The sequence below is a fragment of the Octodon degus genome, unplaced genomic scaffold (genome assembly GCF_000260255.1).
Source record: "Octodon degus isolate 3935 unplaced genomic scaffold, OctDeg1.0 scaffold00001, whole genome shotgun sequence".
NCBI classification, from domain to species: Eukaryota; Metazoa; Chordata; class Mammalia; order Rodentia; family Octodontidae; genus Octodon; species Octodon degus.
This window is the reverse complement of record NW_004524577.1, coordinates 39,120,429-39,138,123: the sequence shown is the minus strand read 5'-3', so window position 1 is coordinate 39,138,123 and position 17,695 is coordinate 39,120,429. Positions and strand designations below refer to the sequence as shown.

At 48.1% G+C, this 17,695-nt stretch overlaps 1 protein-coding gene across 1 annotated transcript in view; it reads left to right on the top strand.

Moving 5' to 3' along the window:
* Position 1: 1 nt before the first annotated feature.
* Snx18 (sorting nexin 18) overlaps positions 2-17,695 on the top strand; it is a gene marked incomplete at its 5' end in the record, with an annotated part of 24,065 nt that continues 6,371 nt past the window's right edge. The window contains one exon of the mRNA XM_004623097.2: positions 2-1,067. Coding sequence (XP_004623154.2) covers positions 2-1,067 — 1,066 coding nt within the window. The remainder of the gene's footprint in view (positions 1,068-17,695) is intronic.

The window sequence follows — 17,695 nt, the reverse complement described above, 5'->3', positions numbered from 1 at the left end:
GGCGGGCCTGGCGGCGGGGCGCTACCGCCTCTCCACGCGCTCCGACCTGTCGCTGGGCTCGCGCGGCGGCGCGGCCACCCCGCAGCACCCCCCGTCCGGGGCCAAGAGCTCGGCCACCGTGAGCCGCAACCTCAACCGCTTTTCCACCTTTGTCAAGTCTGGCGGGGAGGCGTTCGTGCTGGGCGAGGCGTCGGGCTTTGTGAAGGACGGGGACAAGCTGTGCGTGGTGCTGGGACCCTATGGCCCCGAGTGGCAGGAGAACCCCTACCCGTTCCAGTGCACCATCGACGACCCCACCAAGCAGACCAAGTTCAAGGGCATGAAGAGCTACATTTCCTACAAGCTGGTGCCCACGCACACGCAGGTGCCTGTGCACCGGCGCTACAAGCACTTCGACTGGCTGTATGCGCGCCTGGCCGAGAAGTTCCCCGTCATCTCAGTGCCACACCTGCCCGAGAAGCAGGCCACGGGCCGCTTCGAGGAGGACTTCATCTCCAAGCGCAGGAAGGGCCTGATCTGGTGGATGAACCACATGGCCAGCCACCCGGTGCTGGCCCAGTGCGACGTTTTCCAGCATTTCCTGACCTGCCCCAGCAGCACGGACGAGAAGGCCTGGAAACAGGGCAAGAGGAAGGCCGAGAAGGACGAGATGGTGGGGGCCAACTTTTTCCTGACCCTGAGCACCCCGCCTGCTGCCGCCCTGGATTTGCAGGAGGTGGAGAGCAAGATCGACGGCTTCAAGTGCTTCACCAAGAAGATGGATGATAGTGCCCTGCAGCTCAACCACACAGCCAACGAGTTTGCACGCAAGCAGGTGACAGGCTTCAAGAAGGAGTACCAGAAGGTGGGCCAGTCCTTCCGTGGCCTGAGCCAAGCCTTTGAGCTGGACCAGCAGGCCTTCTCTGTGGGCCTGAACCAGGCTATCGCTTTCACCGGAGATGCCTACGATGCCATCGGCGAGCTCTTCGCGGAGCAGCCCAGGCAGGACCTGGATCCGGTCATGGACCTATTAGCGCTCTATCAGGGGCACCTGGCCAACTTCCCGGACATCATCCACGTTCAGAAAGGTAAAGCCTAGCCTTAGAGCTGGTGGTGTGAAATGTGTTGTTCGGGCTGAAAGTGATGGCTTTGCCAGGGCTTTGCTTTATTCTCCAGGTGCAGGAATCAGGCAGGGATGTGGCTGGCTAGAGCTTGCCTGAGAGTGTACAGTGGGTCCTAGGACAGGTAGCTTCTTCCTTACCTTGCAGGCAGGGATTGAATGCCGTCCGGAAGTACTTTTTACGATAGTATTGTCATTTTAGGATTTGAATGGCTGGGCAATGAGGTGCTCAGATCTGTGATCTTGTGACTAGGGAAGAAATAGGGAACTCCAATGAAGTTAGAGATCCATTTGAGCATTGCAGTGTCGCTAGGGATGGGAAGAAACAATGGAGAAGATGGCATGTCTGCAAGTAAGAGTAAACCTGCCGCTTCCACCTCCGCACCTCAATTCCTGCTTTAGTGAGGTGACTGGGATCGTTTCTCAGAGCTGAGGCACTGTAACAACTTCCTGCCTAGGCTTCCTGAATGCAGCCTTTGTTGAGTAAGGTGAAAGGCCCACTCAGCTTCCAGGAGCCTCATTATTTTGACTTTGGAATCAGAAATAAGAATGTTTTTTACAGCAATAGAGAATATAAATACATCCTGTCTGAATGTTGGGTCTGAGAGCAGTGTATTCGTGTTACCCAGGGAGTGTGTTCAGCAGTTTTTAGCGTGTTCCCAGGTTTTGGTAAAATGCAGGAATTGCCAAGTTCGTTTTTTAACAAAATTATAGCAATAGTGTCTGACCTAACATTAATCACGCATGTTCATTCTGATACAGTGCTGCAGTTGACTGAGACTGAGGGGGCAAAGGGCGCCGTGGGGAGGGTGGGAAGGGCCTCAGCTAAGCCAGCATCCTGCTGCGGACCCTCCTCAGGTGACCAGCTCTGGCCTTTGTGGTGAGTGACACTCGCTCCTTTCCGGTGGGCCAGTCTATTTATGAGGATACTTGATCTCTGACTTGTTCTTTCTCACACTGAACTAAAATTTGGCCCTTGGTTGTCTTTCCGTTCCTGGGACTCATAGGAAATAAATCTGTTCCTGGATATGTCTAGCCCTCAGACGTCTGGAGCCAACAGTCTCATTTTCACTTCCTTCCTCGCAGCTTCCTCCTCCTTCCAAGTGTGACTAGGTCTCTAATTCTTAATGGGGTGGGGGCAGTGTCCCCAATGTCATTGTCTGTTCTTGCTGCTGTCAAATTGCAGTACCCTGGACATCTATAGGACAAATTTTAGTAGAGAATAGTAACTTGGCAATTTACAACTCAGATACCTGCTGAGATTATTAGCTTTTTGAGCAGTAGTGTTGCTTCTGGCCTATATTAAACTTGCATCTATATTCCTTATTTTCTTTGATTTTTCACAAAAATGAATCCTTACCTTTGTGGCTGGGACTAGTGAAAGTGACAGTTTGAGTTTCTAATGCAGAGCCTTCCCGTTTAAATTCCCCTGTATTACATCATTTTGGGCCCATGCAGGCCGCCTGTTTACATATTTCTGTGAGTTTTGGAAATTGTTAATACTTGAAAGAGGGCAGAACCAAGTGTGGTCAGCTCTGCCCCATGCAGGTGAGTTGTCTGCTTCACTTTACTTGCTGCTTCATTGTAATCTAGTGTTTACTTATTTTATTAAACTTAACTCCACCATCTTTTTTTTTATTACAATGTGTTTGCAGTCCGAAGTGTTTGCATTCCTTGTGTGGAGTTGCTCCTTGTACACAGCACGCCCGTCTTCCTTTTATTCTTCCCGTTTCCCTCCCCGCCCCTTGCATCTCTTGAGCCCGGTCCTTCCTGTCATCCCCGCCTCCCACTCAGCTGTTGTCTAGCGCTCTGCTGTTGTGTCAGAAAAGATACGGTGTTCATCCCAAGGACTTACAGTTCCCTGGGCCTGAAATTGTGCATTTCACTTTTTAATCCTAGAAGGAAAACTATCTCCAGTTGCTTAGGAATTGAAAAGCCTTCTTTATTAATACCAGTGCCAATTTATGTAGTTTAAACAGGTTCAGGGACACTAAATGTAATCTTCAGGAACTAGACTCCCGTTGATATTCGGTATAGTTTGTTTCCACTGTCGCCGTGGTGTGTGGTGTGCAGGGAGCTGTGTCCCCAGATGGCTTGTCTCTGCAAGGTGCTGTTGCTTAAAGCTAAAGTGTGTGGTACACGAGGCCCAGAGTATGGTCACAGCTTGTGTGTGTGACAGGTGCTGGCTGGGGTTAGGTGCTTAGCAGCGCCCCCCTGGAAAGGCTTGTGCATGCTCAGGACTTGGGGGTGTGAAGAGCAGCCCCCCCGCCCCGCCCCCACCGCACAGCCACTACTGCACTGACTGGTTTTTCGTCTGAGCACTTGGGAGTTTGTTCACTGGTTGATTTCCTTTTTCATCCTCTAAAATCTCAAAAGTACAGTCCTACCAGAAGTGTTGACCGGCTTTTGAAAAGAAGACAGCCACAACAACAAAGACAAATAAAAATCTTTGAGCAGTGTAGCCAGTCTTTTTTTTTTTTTTTTTTTTTTTGGTATTTGGCCCTTAGTTGATATTTCAATTTAGAGAACATTCCTAAAATTTAAAAAGTTAATTAAAAAAAGATAATTATTTTACTTCTCAAGGCTTCATTGTTGAAGAGAAAAGCAGTTTTTCACTGCTTTGACATTTTATACGTTCTCATCGTAATTAGGAGGCCTGTACTGAGATGGAGCGTGATTCTAAAGTACCTTTTAATTACTGCAGCAATTAAGAACAGTTAAGGCTTTTTCCTTAATTGTTCGAGGAAAGGAAGGCAGCATTAGGCTCCTGAGTCTGTTTCTTGTCAGGAGCCTGCTGTGCTTAGTTAGCTTTTAGAGTTCTAGACGCAGGCTGTTCGATGCTGTATCCACGAGCCCCACGTGGTAAGTTAAAATTAAACAGGATGAAAAATTTGGTTCCTCAGTCACACTGGCCATATATGAAGTGCTCAAGTAACTAGTGGCCAGCGTGCTGGGTAGTGGGGGAGGAGGGGAGACACGCGCCTCCATTGTTGCCCGGAGTTGCCGCTGCTTTAGGCAATTGGCTGCAGTTCAGATGTCAGCCCCACTCTAAACTTCTCCAGCGAATTGGTTATCTTGTGTTGTGCATTCCTGGTCCTCTTGTGGGTCTCTTCTCTCCCTGGTGGACTTACTAAGATGAGTAAAATTGAGTGGGCTGGGGGCAGCAGCTCCTTCTGGATCCCTGGCTGCAGAACTTCCAGGTCATCAATGTCCCTGTGTCCATCTGCTTGCAGCACTCTTCTCTCAGAAATACACGGGTCCATGGTGGGCTTCTGAGCCCATCCCGGTGGGGACGCAGTGACAGAACCAAGGTGGGAAACCCAGCTACTCTTGGTGTGGTGGGCTGGTGTTTTCTAGCTCTACTCAATACCGAAACCAGTGTTCAGGAGAATGCAGGGTTTGTGCAGAGCTCAGCAAAAGTGGAGAACCATGTGGTTCCTTCTATACAAAGAGAATTCTAGAATTCTTTTTTTTTTTTAAACTGGCTAATGGAGTCATAGATAAACAGGCCTGTTTAGTGGAGTAGAGAGGGGAAGGTTTTTTGCTGTAGTCTGTGGTAGGAGACTTCAGAATTTATTTGTAGTTTGCTTTGACTGAATAGGAGTACCTTAATTTTTTTGTTTCTGGGTAGCTCATTGATCTGGTAGTATAGAGTATACACAGGTCTGTCACTGACCTGGAACCCCAATGGATTTGGTTTTCTTTTATTGAAATTGTAGCATTTTATCTTTTTGTTTTGTATTACCATGGCCTGTTTTTATAATGCTGTTGCTTGCGAGTTTGGAGTAAAACACAGAACATATTTGACTATCAATTTCATAGGATATTCAGTTTTGCTTCCAAAGATATGATTAGTAAAACTAAATCTGGATGGCAGCATATTATTACGATTTAAAAGCTTTCCAGCTGTTAAGGACTATTGCAAAGGGCCAAGACCACGGAAGTTAGCTCGTGAGAAGTTCTATCTGCACCCTTGTGTATCAGTATAGGCTAGATGAGGGAAGTCAGTCACCTGAAGCCCACTGCTTTGCTCCAGCATAAGGTGTGCAGCCGTGTGGGTCAGTCTGTCGGCCGAGCCTGCCTGGTCTGAGCCCTGCACAGGACTGGGCAAATGAGCAGGCAGCTCTCTTTACCATGCTGTTAAATAAAGCATGCGGAATCCATTTCTTTGGACTCTGAGCAGTGTAGTTGGAGCGCCTTTTCAGCAAAAACAGCCTCAGGAGCGGTGCACCAGGAGTGGGCAGGTCAGTCCTGCAGGGTAGAATGCCACCATCCTGCTTCCTTTACTGCTAGGAGGGTTGATCTCTGTCCTTCAGACATTAATTAAAGATAGCCAGTGTCCCTGTAGGGTACCCAAGTCAAGGTGGGGCTGCAAGGAGGCTTCCCTGTCTGTTCCCTGCCTCCCTGTTCTGTCCTCCACACCCAGCTGTCTTTTGAAGGGACTTGCCTCCTGTTTTAACCTTTGCCCAGATTTGTATTTTCTCAGGTAACTTCTGGGGCTTTTGAAATAGATGACTTTATTTCTTGGTAAAATGTGACTGGTGGGGAGTGTCTTTGGAGGGAGAGGCAGGGCCTCGGCTGTGGTGTCTCCATGTCCTTCCTGAGCCATGCAGCCCTTCTCCAAGTCACGCTGGAAGCCCAGACCGATAAACTGGTTGCAGCGAAGCTGAAAGGCGGCAGACGGGCTGGGGAGATAGCTCAGCGGTCTAAGCATCAGCCTGTGCAAGCGCAAGGACCTGGGTTCAATCCCCAGTACCACATGCTGTGCCACCATGCCAGCTGCCAAAACTGGGCATGATGCCACCCACCTGCAACCCCAGCGCTGTGCAGGCTGAGACAGGAGGATCACTACCGAGGCCAAGTGAGACTGTGTACCAAATAAATAGGATAAAAATATTTTTTAGAAAGGAAGCAGAGATAGGTTTGCGCTTCCACTCGAGCTCTCCTGGGGACTCAGTCCCTGCGGCCCAGTGGACATTCCTTATTACTGAGAAATGTCTTCTAGCTGAATGTCTTAGGATTTCCAAGCATGACAGTGGGATCCAGAGGTTAGAGATATTTGGTACGCAGGAACATGACACTTCCCCATGTTCCTTTTCTTTGGGTAGAATAAAGATCAAGAGCAATTATCTATAAGCAGATGTAAGTGAAAGTTCAATACCAGATGAGATTTAATATGCCATCTCTCTGTGACAATCCACTCTATCATTAAATAATTATCACCAGTGAAGTAGGACAGTAATCCTTAGCTCTGTTTGATGAGATTCTGGAAGGCAGGCCTGTACCACTTGCCGCCTCAACACACGCTGGATTCTGGAGGGCTGGTTGGTACTCAGAGCCTCAGTGAGTTCTTGGACCAGTGTCATGGTGACACACTGTGTGGAGGGGGCAGTCTGCCCTTGGAGAGCAAAGGCTGCCCCATGGGCTGGTGCAGCTTGGGTTTGGCAGAAGAGCAAGTTAACCCAGCATCCTCTGCTGTGCCCAGCGTCCTTGAAAGCAGGCCTGTCTGCAGACCCCAGTGTGGTGGGCCAGTGCACCGTGGTAGCACGGAGGAACTTCTAGCCAGTTATTCTAAGCTCTGTAAGCGTCAGTCCTCTCTTGGCTAAGTGGGAACACCCCTTCACAAGATCCTCCTGAGGGTTAAGTGTTGTGTTTATAGTCACTATTCAGTAGGAGCTCAGTTTTGAAAAGTAGAAAGGTGCTTTTAAAATCGGAGACATTGTTGTGCTGGCCCTGCCCCCGGGGTACACTGAGATTGGGACTGGATGTGGTGGCACATGTCTGTATCCCAGTGCTTGGGAGGCTGAGAATAGGAGGGTCACTGCACATCCAATCTGTGTAGTGAGACCTTGTACTAAATGCATAAAAGAAATAAATAAAATGGGAGGCACCTTCCTTTAAAAGGTGAGTCCAGTAATCTTAGCCCGTCAGCAACCTGTTACCACCAGAATTTCGAGCAAAAGTACGAAAGCCCAAGGAATCATTAGTGTGGCAGTGAGATGTATATTTCATTCATGTTGTCCTGTATTACGTGCTAGAAGTAATTAATGGTGACAGGAGTGCTGCATCCAGGGGTTATGATCACTTAGAAGTTCTTCACATTAAAAGATTTATGTAAATTCCTGCCAGCCCTCCTCTTCCTCCAAATTAGTTTTGTTCTGGGGCACATTGATTGAGCATTTATGATCTTTTTTTTATCATCTGTTGTAAGGCTTATGGTTTCCTAGACAATATTTCGTTGATTTTTATTTATTTATGTATTTGGTACAGGGTCTCACTATGTAGCTCAGACGCATAGTGATCCTCCTTCTCAGCCTCCTCAGTGCTGGGATTACAGGCATTGTGCCCCCACACTGGGTATTCGGTGGCTGGCACTGTGTGCCCCACGGTGGGGCCGGTGTAGCATGTGGTACTGGGGATCAAACCCAAGTCCTTGCACTTGCCAGGCAGGCACTTAGGCCACTGAGCTATCTCTCCTGCCCAATTTTGTTGATTTTTAACAGTATCGTTTCTACATGTAAAATAGAACTCTTTAAGTGTGCGTCAGCCTTTGGACACCCTGAAGGCTGCTTTCAGTAGTGCTTTGTCTGGGTGTCTGGCTGGAAGCTGGAAGCAGCAAAGCCTTGATCAGCTGGTATAAAAGAACTAGTACAAGCTTTTAGTTCACCCCAACACACGTGGTGTGAAGGCGGTCGGTACCTGGCCTCCTGCTGCTGCCGAGGGCCAGGTGTGCCGAGCCTACAGCAGTGCACGTTGGAGCACCTGGGTGACCCGTGTCAGGGAGGCCTTTAGCAAGGCACCAGAGAGATACATGTGACTTTTTCTCCTGCCAAGTAAGCTTGATTTTGAGTTTTGAATATGATCTTGTCTTCAAAGTAAAAATAATCTGAAGTTAATCTTATGTCTACACTCAAACTTTAGTGTGAATAAGTTTTTGTCAGTGTCATTCGTGTCCTTCCCTTGGAACCTATTATCTCCCCTTGTCATGTCACTTTTCCTTTTCTGCTAAAGGATTTTATTAGCAGAAAGAAAGACAGTGGCTAGGGAGGCGGGAGGAACATTAAGTCATGAGGTTTGTTCATAGGTGCTCTGTTTATTCTTGAGGTTAAGTCTGGTTTTATTGAACGAATACTTAAATGCCCATTTTTAAAATTTATTTATTTATTTATTTATTTATTTATTTATTTGCAGAACCAGGGATTGAACTCAGGCCCTTGAGCTTGCCAGGCAAGCACTTATTCTACTGAGCCATCTCCCCGGCCCCTTAAATGCCCATTTTAGTCCAGACACTAGGAAAGGTGCTCGGCCGATGGTGGCCACAGGCAGAGCACCACCTGTGAGCTTCTGGGCTACAGGGCAGGGACACAAAAGGAAAAACCAGCACAGTAAATTAGCTATATTGTATGTTGGAGTGTGAGGTGTGTTTAGGGAGAGCAAAAGGAGCAGAGACAAGAGGGCTTGGGAGACAGATGAAGTAATAGAAAGGACGCGCAAGCAGATCTCGCCGTGGAGATGCGAGTTAGGCTGGCTGAGGAGTGGTGCGGTCATCCACACGGTATCTAGGAGGCGAGCTCTGCAGGCAGAGGTCCAGCCAGAGGCAAGGCCTGGGCAGGCAAGCCTGGCAGGCGGAGAGGCAGTGCGGGGCTGCTGTGGCTGGATCAGAGGGATTCTAGTGGGAGGATGGTCACAGAAGGCCAATTTGTAAGGCTGTGGAGGTTGTGTTAGGGCTTAGAATAAAAGTATAAGTGGCGCAGGAGATGGCCTCCTAGAGAGGACATCTAGCTGGACATTGTGACATACTTTCTCCCACACTGTGAGACTAGAAAGAAGTGGGCAGGGCCAGGTGTGAGCAGCGAGTAACCTCCAGGATCCTGTCTGGTGAGCGCTGAGGCTGAAGACAGTGGAGGTGCTGAGGAGGGTCTCACCCTGAATGAGTGGTACAGGCAGGTCTTGTTTTCCTGAGGGGCTGGACGTGGCCTGTGAGAGAAGGAAGTCGCAAAGGCAATGGAGTACCCAGCTGTGAAGGGTGACTCCACAGAGGTTGGCCTGACCAACAGTAAAAGTGGCCGGTTACAAGGCCAGGATGGACTACCAGGACTCAGTGACCCTCTCAGATGGACTGGGCTCCCGCATCCTCACCCACGCCTTCCGCACCCAGCACATGCACCGACAGCCAAATCCCTCATCTGTCCTTTGCCCCGAGTGTCCCACTTGGAGCCTGGCCCTGTTCCGAGTAATCGTCGTATGCAGTGTTTGGTGATTGGCCAGTGTGTGGGGGTCATGTGTCTGTGATCTGCGTCTTGTAGCTGTACTAATTTATGCATAAGGACTTAGTGAATGCTGTTGAATCAGTGAAGTCGGTACTCAATAACTACTTCAAGGTTTGATTTTGAAATAGATGTCTTTGGAGATTTAGAGGATACTTTGGTTTTTCTATTTTTATGGTGATGAATAATAGTTTAAAAATGTACAGGAAGTAAGATTAGGACCTGGATATATTTTATGGATGAAGTCATTAATATATGAGTCTTAGATTTAACACATGAAGTGACCTTTCAGAATTCACTGGAGAGAGGAGGGGAAGTTTGAAGATGTCTTCCTTTATGTGCCAGAGAATTCATATTATGCACCTTATGGTGTCTTTTTATATTTGTTTCTTGGTGTTTAAATTGTATGTATAGTATGTACACACACACGCCTCTTTCCTCCTTGGTAAACTTTAACTGTGATACTTTTGTCGTGGTTCTTTTGGCTTAACTAAGAACACAAGATGCAGAGAGAGGGCATTCGCATAGTTCATGGTCTTGGGTGTGCACGGACACTGAGCCTAGGTGTCGAGCAGGAGGTTCCTGTCCACAGGAAAGTGTGGTGCTGGGAGGTGTGATTCATGGACAGAGAACTAGGGTAAAGGTATGTGTGACTTGATGCTGGGAATAAGAGAGAACATGGGCGTCCGGAGGAAGGAGAGGAGCTGTGCATTTGTCGTAGAGCTTTGGCTGGGTGGGCATCATTTGGTTCCTCCTGAGAATGAGGCCATACTTGATTTTTGGAGGAACACAGACAGGGAGGGAAGTACACTCCTGGTCTGGGACATGCCTTAGGGCAGGTTTGGTAGGCTTATCATCTGAGCTACCTGGGTTCCCCATATCCAGGTCAGTGAGGAAGACCGACTGGCTTCACCATGTAGGGTGGACAAGTGCTACGATGTAGGGTGGGGCAGACAAAGGTGTCATTAAGTGTGAGGAGTTGGGGGTTGTCCATTCAGGAGTGCTTTCTGTCTGTCACAGCCTAACAAGAGTTTTGAGAACAGTTGGACCTTTCCTAACAAGGCAGAGCAGGCAAGGTGTTCAGATCGAAGGAAACGTGTGTACAGGGCCAGGGCCATAGCTCAGCAGCATAAGCGCCTGCCTTGCAAATACAGAGTCCTGAGTTTGATCCCTGGTAACCAAAAAAAGGAAAAGAAAAAAGAAGCTGCCGCTCAGAATCAGCTGGGGAGTGATAACAAGTGCAAATTGGGGTCCATGCTGGATAGGGTGATTCTTCCCCCAGTGTTGTGCAGTCTTCAAGAAGGAACATCATGTGCTTTGAGGTACTGGGGTGTTAGTGACCTGCAGAAAGGGGGCTGTGACCCCCACTGACCATACTTGGGGTGGTTTTTGACAAGCGCCTGCACACTGCACCTTGCAGACCAGATGCATGTGGCACCTGTCCGTGGCACTTGAGCTCAGGAGGGTTATATATCTTAAAATAATTCTGTTTTTAAACAATTGTGCGGTACCTTCACAGTAGCCCTGATTTTGCCTTTTGGTCAGCACAGCCTGAAGTATTTCCCATCTGACTCGAACTGGATCACAGGCAGGTTAGAGGGGTGGGAGTGTGACAGGCGTGGTCGTGGCTGGTTATTGAGCACTGACTGTGTGCTCCTCAGGAGCGCGGGCGCAACGTTTGCATTGTCTTGATCCCAGGCAGCAGTGAGCACGACAGCAAGTGGCTTGTGAGAATGGACACAGCCATGCGGGTTTGCATTCCTGTCAGCAGCACTTGTGGGCTTAGCTTCTCTCAACTCCAGTTAATTTTTTTTCCTTTCCTTTCCTCCTCTCCTCTCCTCTCCTCTCTTCCGTCTTTTTTTTTTTTTGCGGAACCGGGGGATTGAACTCAGACCCTTGTGCGTGCCAGGGAAGCGCTTATTCCACTGAGCCATCTCCCCGGCCCAAAGTTTGTTTTTTTTGTTTTTTTTTTTCTCTCTCTCTTCCATCTTGAGTCAGGGTTTCATATGTGGTTCAGGCTGGCCTTGAGCTCACTCTGTTGCCCAGGCTGGTCTCGAAATTGCAGTGATCTTCTGCCTCAGCCTCGAGTGCTGGGGTTACAGGCATGAGCCACCACAGCGGCTTGTTTCTTATGTGTAATGTAGAATAATTATTTGTTTTTTGAGGTTTTAGTGCTGAATGTTTTTTACATTTTTTGTTATTAGCTATTAGTTTCCTAGTACTGTCGTAACTACCACAAACTTAGCAGTTTAAAACAACAAAAGGATCTGGAGGGTAGCAAGTCTGAAGTAAAAGTGTTGGTAGGGCCATGCTTCCTCCAGGGGCTTTAGGAGAGCCCCTTTACCACTCCCAGGTCCTGGGGTTGCTGGCCATCCTTGCAGGTGCCTGGCCTATAGGTACCTTGCTCCTTCTTCTGCCTCTGCTGTTCTCAGCATCCTCCCTGTGTGTCTGGCCTTTTACTTTTTCTTCCTTAACAGGAACACTATATACATAGCCATCAAGATAGTTCAGTGGACTAAGTGCCCACTTAGGCAAGCGCAGGGACCAGGGTTCAATCCCCGCCTCTGGGAGCACTGAGCCAGTCACTGAGACTGAGTGTGGCAGTGCACACCTGTAATCCCAGCACTGGGGAGGCTGAAAACAGGAGGATCACTATGAGTCCGAGCTGTGTAGTGAGACCCTGTACCAAGTTCATTAAAAAAAAAGAACACCTACCACATTAGATGTAGGGCCTACCCTAAATCCAGTGTGGCTTTGCCTCAACTAATTGTGTGTGCAGTGATTCTGTTTCAAAATAAAGGTATAGCCACAGATTCCAAATAGATATAAATATGGGAACTACTATTAGCCCCATAGCTATTGACTTCCCCCGAAGGGATATTATCCCCATGTGGTGGCTGAGGGAAGTTTGGCAGTAGCTGTAATCACAGCTAATGTGAAGAGGCAGGATTTGCTGCTTGGGGCTAGCGCTCTGACCCTGCGGTAAGTAGCACCCTCGTGGAAAGTCAGCAGTCACTGAAGTGTGATAGTTAATACATTCCACATAGCTAACAATTTCAGACCTTCTACGTGCCAGGCGCAGTGTTTGTGTTTTATATTACATTCACTTACACCTTCTGGGAGCTTTTGAAGCAAGGACTCGTTACGCCTCCAGCGCAGACAGCACTGAGCCACAGGGCAGTAAGTTGGGGTTCTTAGCAGCACCCTCTGCAGTGCAGACTGGCTCCCAGGGGAGGATTCAGGAAGGTGCTCCTGCTGGGCATGTGCAGATGGCAGCGGCCCTGAGGCAAGAGGGTGGCTTCAGAAAGGAGCCGGTGAATTTGAGACACCCGCTGGACAGAGTGGCGGGGCTTGGTGAGATGCCACTGTCTGCAGGAATCTAGTGTTACTTTGGGTTTTAGGTTTAGATTTTAGAAAATAGTAAAGCCGGTAATAGAAATAGGGAAGGTAAAAAGAGGAGCCAAGTAAAAAGAGAAGGAACGATGCTGAAAGTAAAATCCTGTTTCTTTGTTGCAGGAAGATACCAAGTGGTTCTAGTCACTGTATGAACCAATCCACAGTTCTTCATACTTTTTTTTTTTTTGCGGAAGTGGGGATTGAACTCAGGCCCTTGCACTTGCCAGGGAAGCGCTTATTCCACTGAGCCATCTCACCAGCCCTGTTGCAGGAAGATAAAAGGATGTCCAGGCTAAATTAAATCCAATCGAGCTGCTGACTGGAAGAGCGCCTCCGCACGGGGTGAGGCCGGAGCATGCAGTGGCACCAGCTCCTGACAAGAGCGCCTAGGGAGCTGGGAGCTGTGTGCCTGAGCCAGGGCTTTCCAGGACTTGTAACCAAACACCAGTGCTCTGCAGCAAGACATTTTCAGCTAAGATGTTAGAAGGGGTCATCTCAATGTTTTTATGTTTTGAGACTCATTTTTTGTGTATTTTGAAACTTGATATATACTTGATATTTGCAAAGTATTACTGGTGCTTTGCTTGATCTTGTTTGCTTATGTTTGTGATTACACTCACGGTCTGCACACAACCAGGGATCCTGGGTCCTCCCAGCTGGAGCGGTGGACGAGCTCCAGGGAGGGAGGTCTGAGCGTACAACAGCTCACAATGAGCCGTCCCCAGGGGCCTCACCACGTGACGGGAGGTGCGGCTGTCCCACAGCTCCGAGGAAAGCCAAACACTTGGGCCCGTCCGTGTCCCCATAGCTCGTGGCTAGAATTTCACTTACAAAGTAGACATTATTTGGGAAAAGTACTCCAAAGCAAGAAATATATTCTTGGGAATGATTCTTTATCCAGTGTGGCCTACAACCCTCTGAGGAGCCCTCACCAGCCCCACACCTGGAAGACCCAGACTGCGACGGTGTACCCCTCCCAGCTCCTGGGGCGCTTGGCAGGAAGGAGCCCGTGCCTTTTTCCTTCTCTCCCTGGGATGGCCAGGGTTAGGAGGGCTTTTTGCAACTTGTACTTAGGTGTGTTTTTGTTTGTTTGTTTCTGCCTAGGCTTCCCTTTATCTTCCTAGAATGAAAGAAATGAAGCTTCACATTTTGTTAAAAGAACTTTCCAGACTTCACTCGTGGCTCTGGAGCATGTGTTGGACGGGAAGGCTCAAGCAGCCAGCAGCTCACATGCATCTGGTGCCGCGCTATTATTCTATGAGTGTAGAACGTCTAAGGACCAGTGCCTTTGCTTTCCTCTGCTTGGGCTTTAGTTTAAAGTCTTCATCTGTATTTGCTTCACTGTGGGAAGCCAGCATTTTCACCATTTTCTCTTGTGTCTTTAAAGTGCCGCTGCAGCAGCTGCATGCCTTCATTTTCTTGTGTTTTGGGCTAGGCTTCAGTGTACAGCCTTGCGCATACTAGATACGACCTACCAGTAAGGTATGCTCCTGACATATTTGATATTTATAAGCTGAAACACAGGAACCTTTATATGCATAAATTTCCAGGATGAGTAGCTTGTTTTACCAAATTAGCCACCTGAGATATAATGATATGATTTGGTTTTTCATTTTTGGAACAAGATGATCTATGTGAATATTTATGCATAGTGAGGAAAAGCAATCGTTTTTTAAGGCATTTACATGTGTGAGTGTTTTCATTCATACTGAATGTCGCTCTGTTCATAGACATTAATTAGGTGGTTGTTGAAGGAAGCTAGAAGAGCTTCTTACCCCGGATAGAGCAGAGCTTTTACCTAAAACAAGCTACTTATTATATCTTCAGGACCAAACCAAGCTTAGAGATCAAAATTCTTTAAATGATTTATATTTTTCATCAAGAAACAAGCAGGTACTGCACTGTGACCCTTTTCCTTTCTAAAATGGCTGTTTTCTTTGTCATTTATTACAGTTGTGCATTGAAAGCGAAGTTTAAGTTGAATTTTGATAGTTCTTGGTCTGAAGGGCTTTTTGTCCCTCCAGCACGTTGCTTTCACACTGGCTGGAAGGCACTATGGGCACCTTTCCTTGTTACTGTGGTCCCCGCCTGGAGAGCACTTAGTACCACGTGGGACAGGAATGGAATTCTCAGGACCAGAAGGGGTCGTGTGCACCCAGAGCTGTGGGCCGCTCGGGGGCCGGCACGCACCGTCGGGTGAAGCTGAAGCGCGGCGTTTGAGGTCTCTGTGGGCCAGGTGCGAGGGACCCAGCGAGCTGGCCCGATCGCGCGTGAGCTGGGCACCCTGGCCGAATGAGCATTTTCCTTCCACATTTCACACGCGCGTGGAAGGAGGAGTGGCCACCCAGCTTCCCTGGGCCCGGCAGCCTGCCTCCTGCGCGTGCCTCAGACTGGGCCTTTGGTTTTTCTGGGGAAAGGTCTTAGAATGCTTGATGATCTTGGCGCATTCGTGATTTCAGAATTAAATAGAGTGCTTTTTTAACGCGAGAAAACATGGCCTTTGGATCCATGTTGCTTAGTGACTGGGCCTTTTGTGTAAGTGGCTCTGGGAGCGAACTGAGGAGAGGGCTGGGGTGAGCAGAGCAAGGCTGGGTTGGGGTGCAGAGGCTGGTGGGGGGGGGGCAGCAGCCCTCGGAGCACAGAAGCCCGCTGTGCCGGGGGGAGAAATGGGAAGGGCCGAGCAGCCTTCCCGACAGGCGCGCAGGGCTGCGCTGCTTAAGGTGCCTGGAGCAGCAGAGCTTCAGGGCGGCCTCATTTTGCTGGGCCAGAGCTCGCCAGGAAAGTTGTTTTTCCCACAGACCAGAAGTAGAGGGGCCAGGGAGATGGCTCAGTGGAATAAGTGCTTCCCTGGCAAGCGCAAGGGTCTGAGTTCAATCCCTGGTTCCGCCAAAAAACAAAAAACAAAACAACAACAACAAAAAGAAGTAGAGGAGTGAGGAGCAGCACGGCTCAGGGAGTGCAGATGCTTTGCTGGTACTTATTTGTTTATCTGAGCCTGCTGTGGCTCACCCTGCCGTGGCCTAGCCTGCCGTGGGCTTTCAATTCGTGTTGTGGCGCTGGGCAACAGCAGCACCACTACTCCTGTTTTAGAGAAAGACAAAACAAAAAGAAAATGACATTGAAATGCTCCTTAGACATTAGTTTTTATTGATGGAAATAGCTTAATGACATGCTGTGTAAATGATGGCATGCTTTTGCCAGTGGATTTGACTCTTGGGTCATAATTTATAACATGAGGTTTTTAAAAGTTTGAACCCTTTAAGGTGGTAATATTAATGAATTTTGTCATCTTTTTGTCTGAGTTGTTTTTATTCATTGCAAGCATGGATTACCCAGTCTTCCCACAGTTGAGTACCTCTGTATTATAAAGGTGTTCCCTGCTGCACTCTTGCCAGCCTGAGCATACTATAAAGCTATTCAAGATGGCTTACATTGCAGAGAGACAAAGAGAAAAGGTAGGACAGGGATGGAAGTGCATTTAGGGTCTTAGATTTTTGTGGAGCTGGGTTTGGTGATGGAGAAGAGGAGCTAGGTGTTCTCGAGCCTGGGAAGTTGCGTAACTGAAAATGAACCATGTTAGGGATTTTGCATGGGCAGAATCTGTATTGGACCTACAGACCTTTCTTTGTTAGGGACAGGTCCTGAAGCAAAGTGAAAAGATGGCCTTGGATTTCCTTTATGTCTCTGTATGTGGACACAGAAGGGCCCCAGGCAGCACTGTAGACATCTCACGGAGTGGACCCTGCAGAGGGCCAGAGTGTTTAAGGGTAGGTGGGACTGGCGGGTTCTTCCTCACAAATTAGCTGTGATGTGCTGGACAGATGACTTAGTGTCTTGCTTGTAAGATTCCAGAAGTTGGACCAAAACTCTTCAGAAGCACTTCCAACTTAAGGTAAATACCCCGGGCCCAGATGTGCCCTTCTGACTGAGGATCAGCGCTAGGGATTCTTACCAGGCTGGAAGTTCCTGAGAACTCGGGGCTCCCTCTCCTCCTCTCAGAATGATCTGTGTCTTGGTTGAAAAATTTGCTGTCCTGTGGAGAAAGGCTAATAATTTCCCAAACTAATTTAATAATTAAATTGAGTGTTCCAATGAAACATTTTTCTCAGCATGTAAACTTCATGAGAGACCTGTCTTGGTCCCTCTGCCTCCTTCACAGAGGTCCCCGGGAAGGATCTGGTGCACTAGAGGGGCCGGCCTGGTGTCCTCCTGGGACTGGGGCTGGAGTATATTGCTTCATTCTGAATAATACCTTTTCCTGTACTTCAAGTGCGTGTCAAGGATTTGTTTCCCGTTGTGTGACTTGGGATGGTTGCAGTACTTTAGGGTTATCTTATTGGCAATAGTATTTTCTTCTGAACCAGAAATGTTCCTACCTTGTTTTTTAAAAAAGAATATTTACTCTGTACGGTTAGTCCTTACTTGATAACAAAGTCTCTAGCTGCCCATAGTATTCCAGATGCAAGTAGGGAATGCCTGTTAGCCCAGAAACCAGTGTCATAAGTATATTCTTACATCCCTTTAGAGAGAAACATTTCCTGTCTTAGCATTCCTATGTATTATTATTACTTTTAAAATATTGCCCTAACCGTGAGCATCACAGGGTCTTCCTTTACTCTCACTGTGTAGCTTTGACATTGGCTTCATTGTTTAATTTCTCCTCCTTATTCCTGTACTTCCCTTTTCAGTTTTGAATGCAGTTTAGCAATGATGATGTTTGTAATAGGAGGGGGCTGCAGGAGGCTGGTTCCTTCTGAGTTAGTCACATGGAGCAGAGCTTCTGAAGCCTTTGCGTGTTTTTATATGGACTTCATGATAAAAAAAGTGTGGTCCTTTCAGTGCTTAAATTCTGGACAACGTTTCTAGCTTTTATTTCACTCTCTTTTTGGGTTTGGTAAAAAATGTAGTATTGCTGAGAGAATGCCCCCAGCCA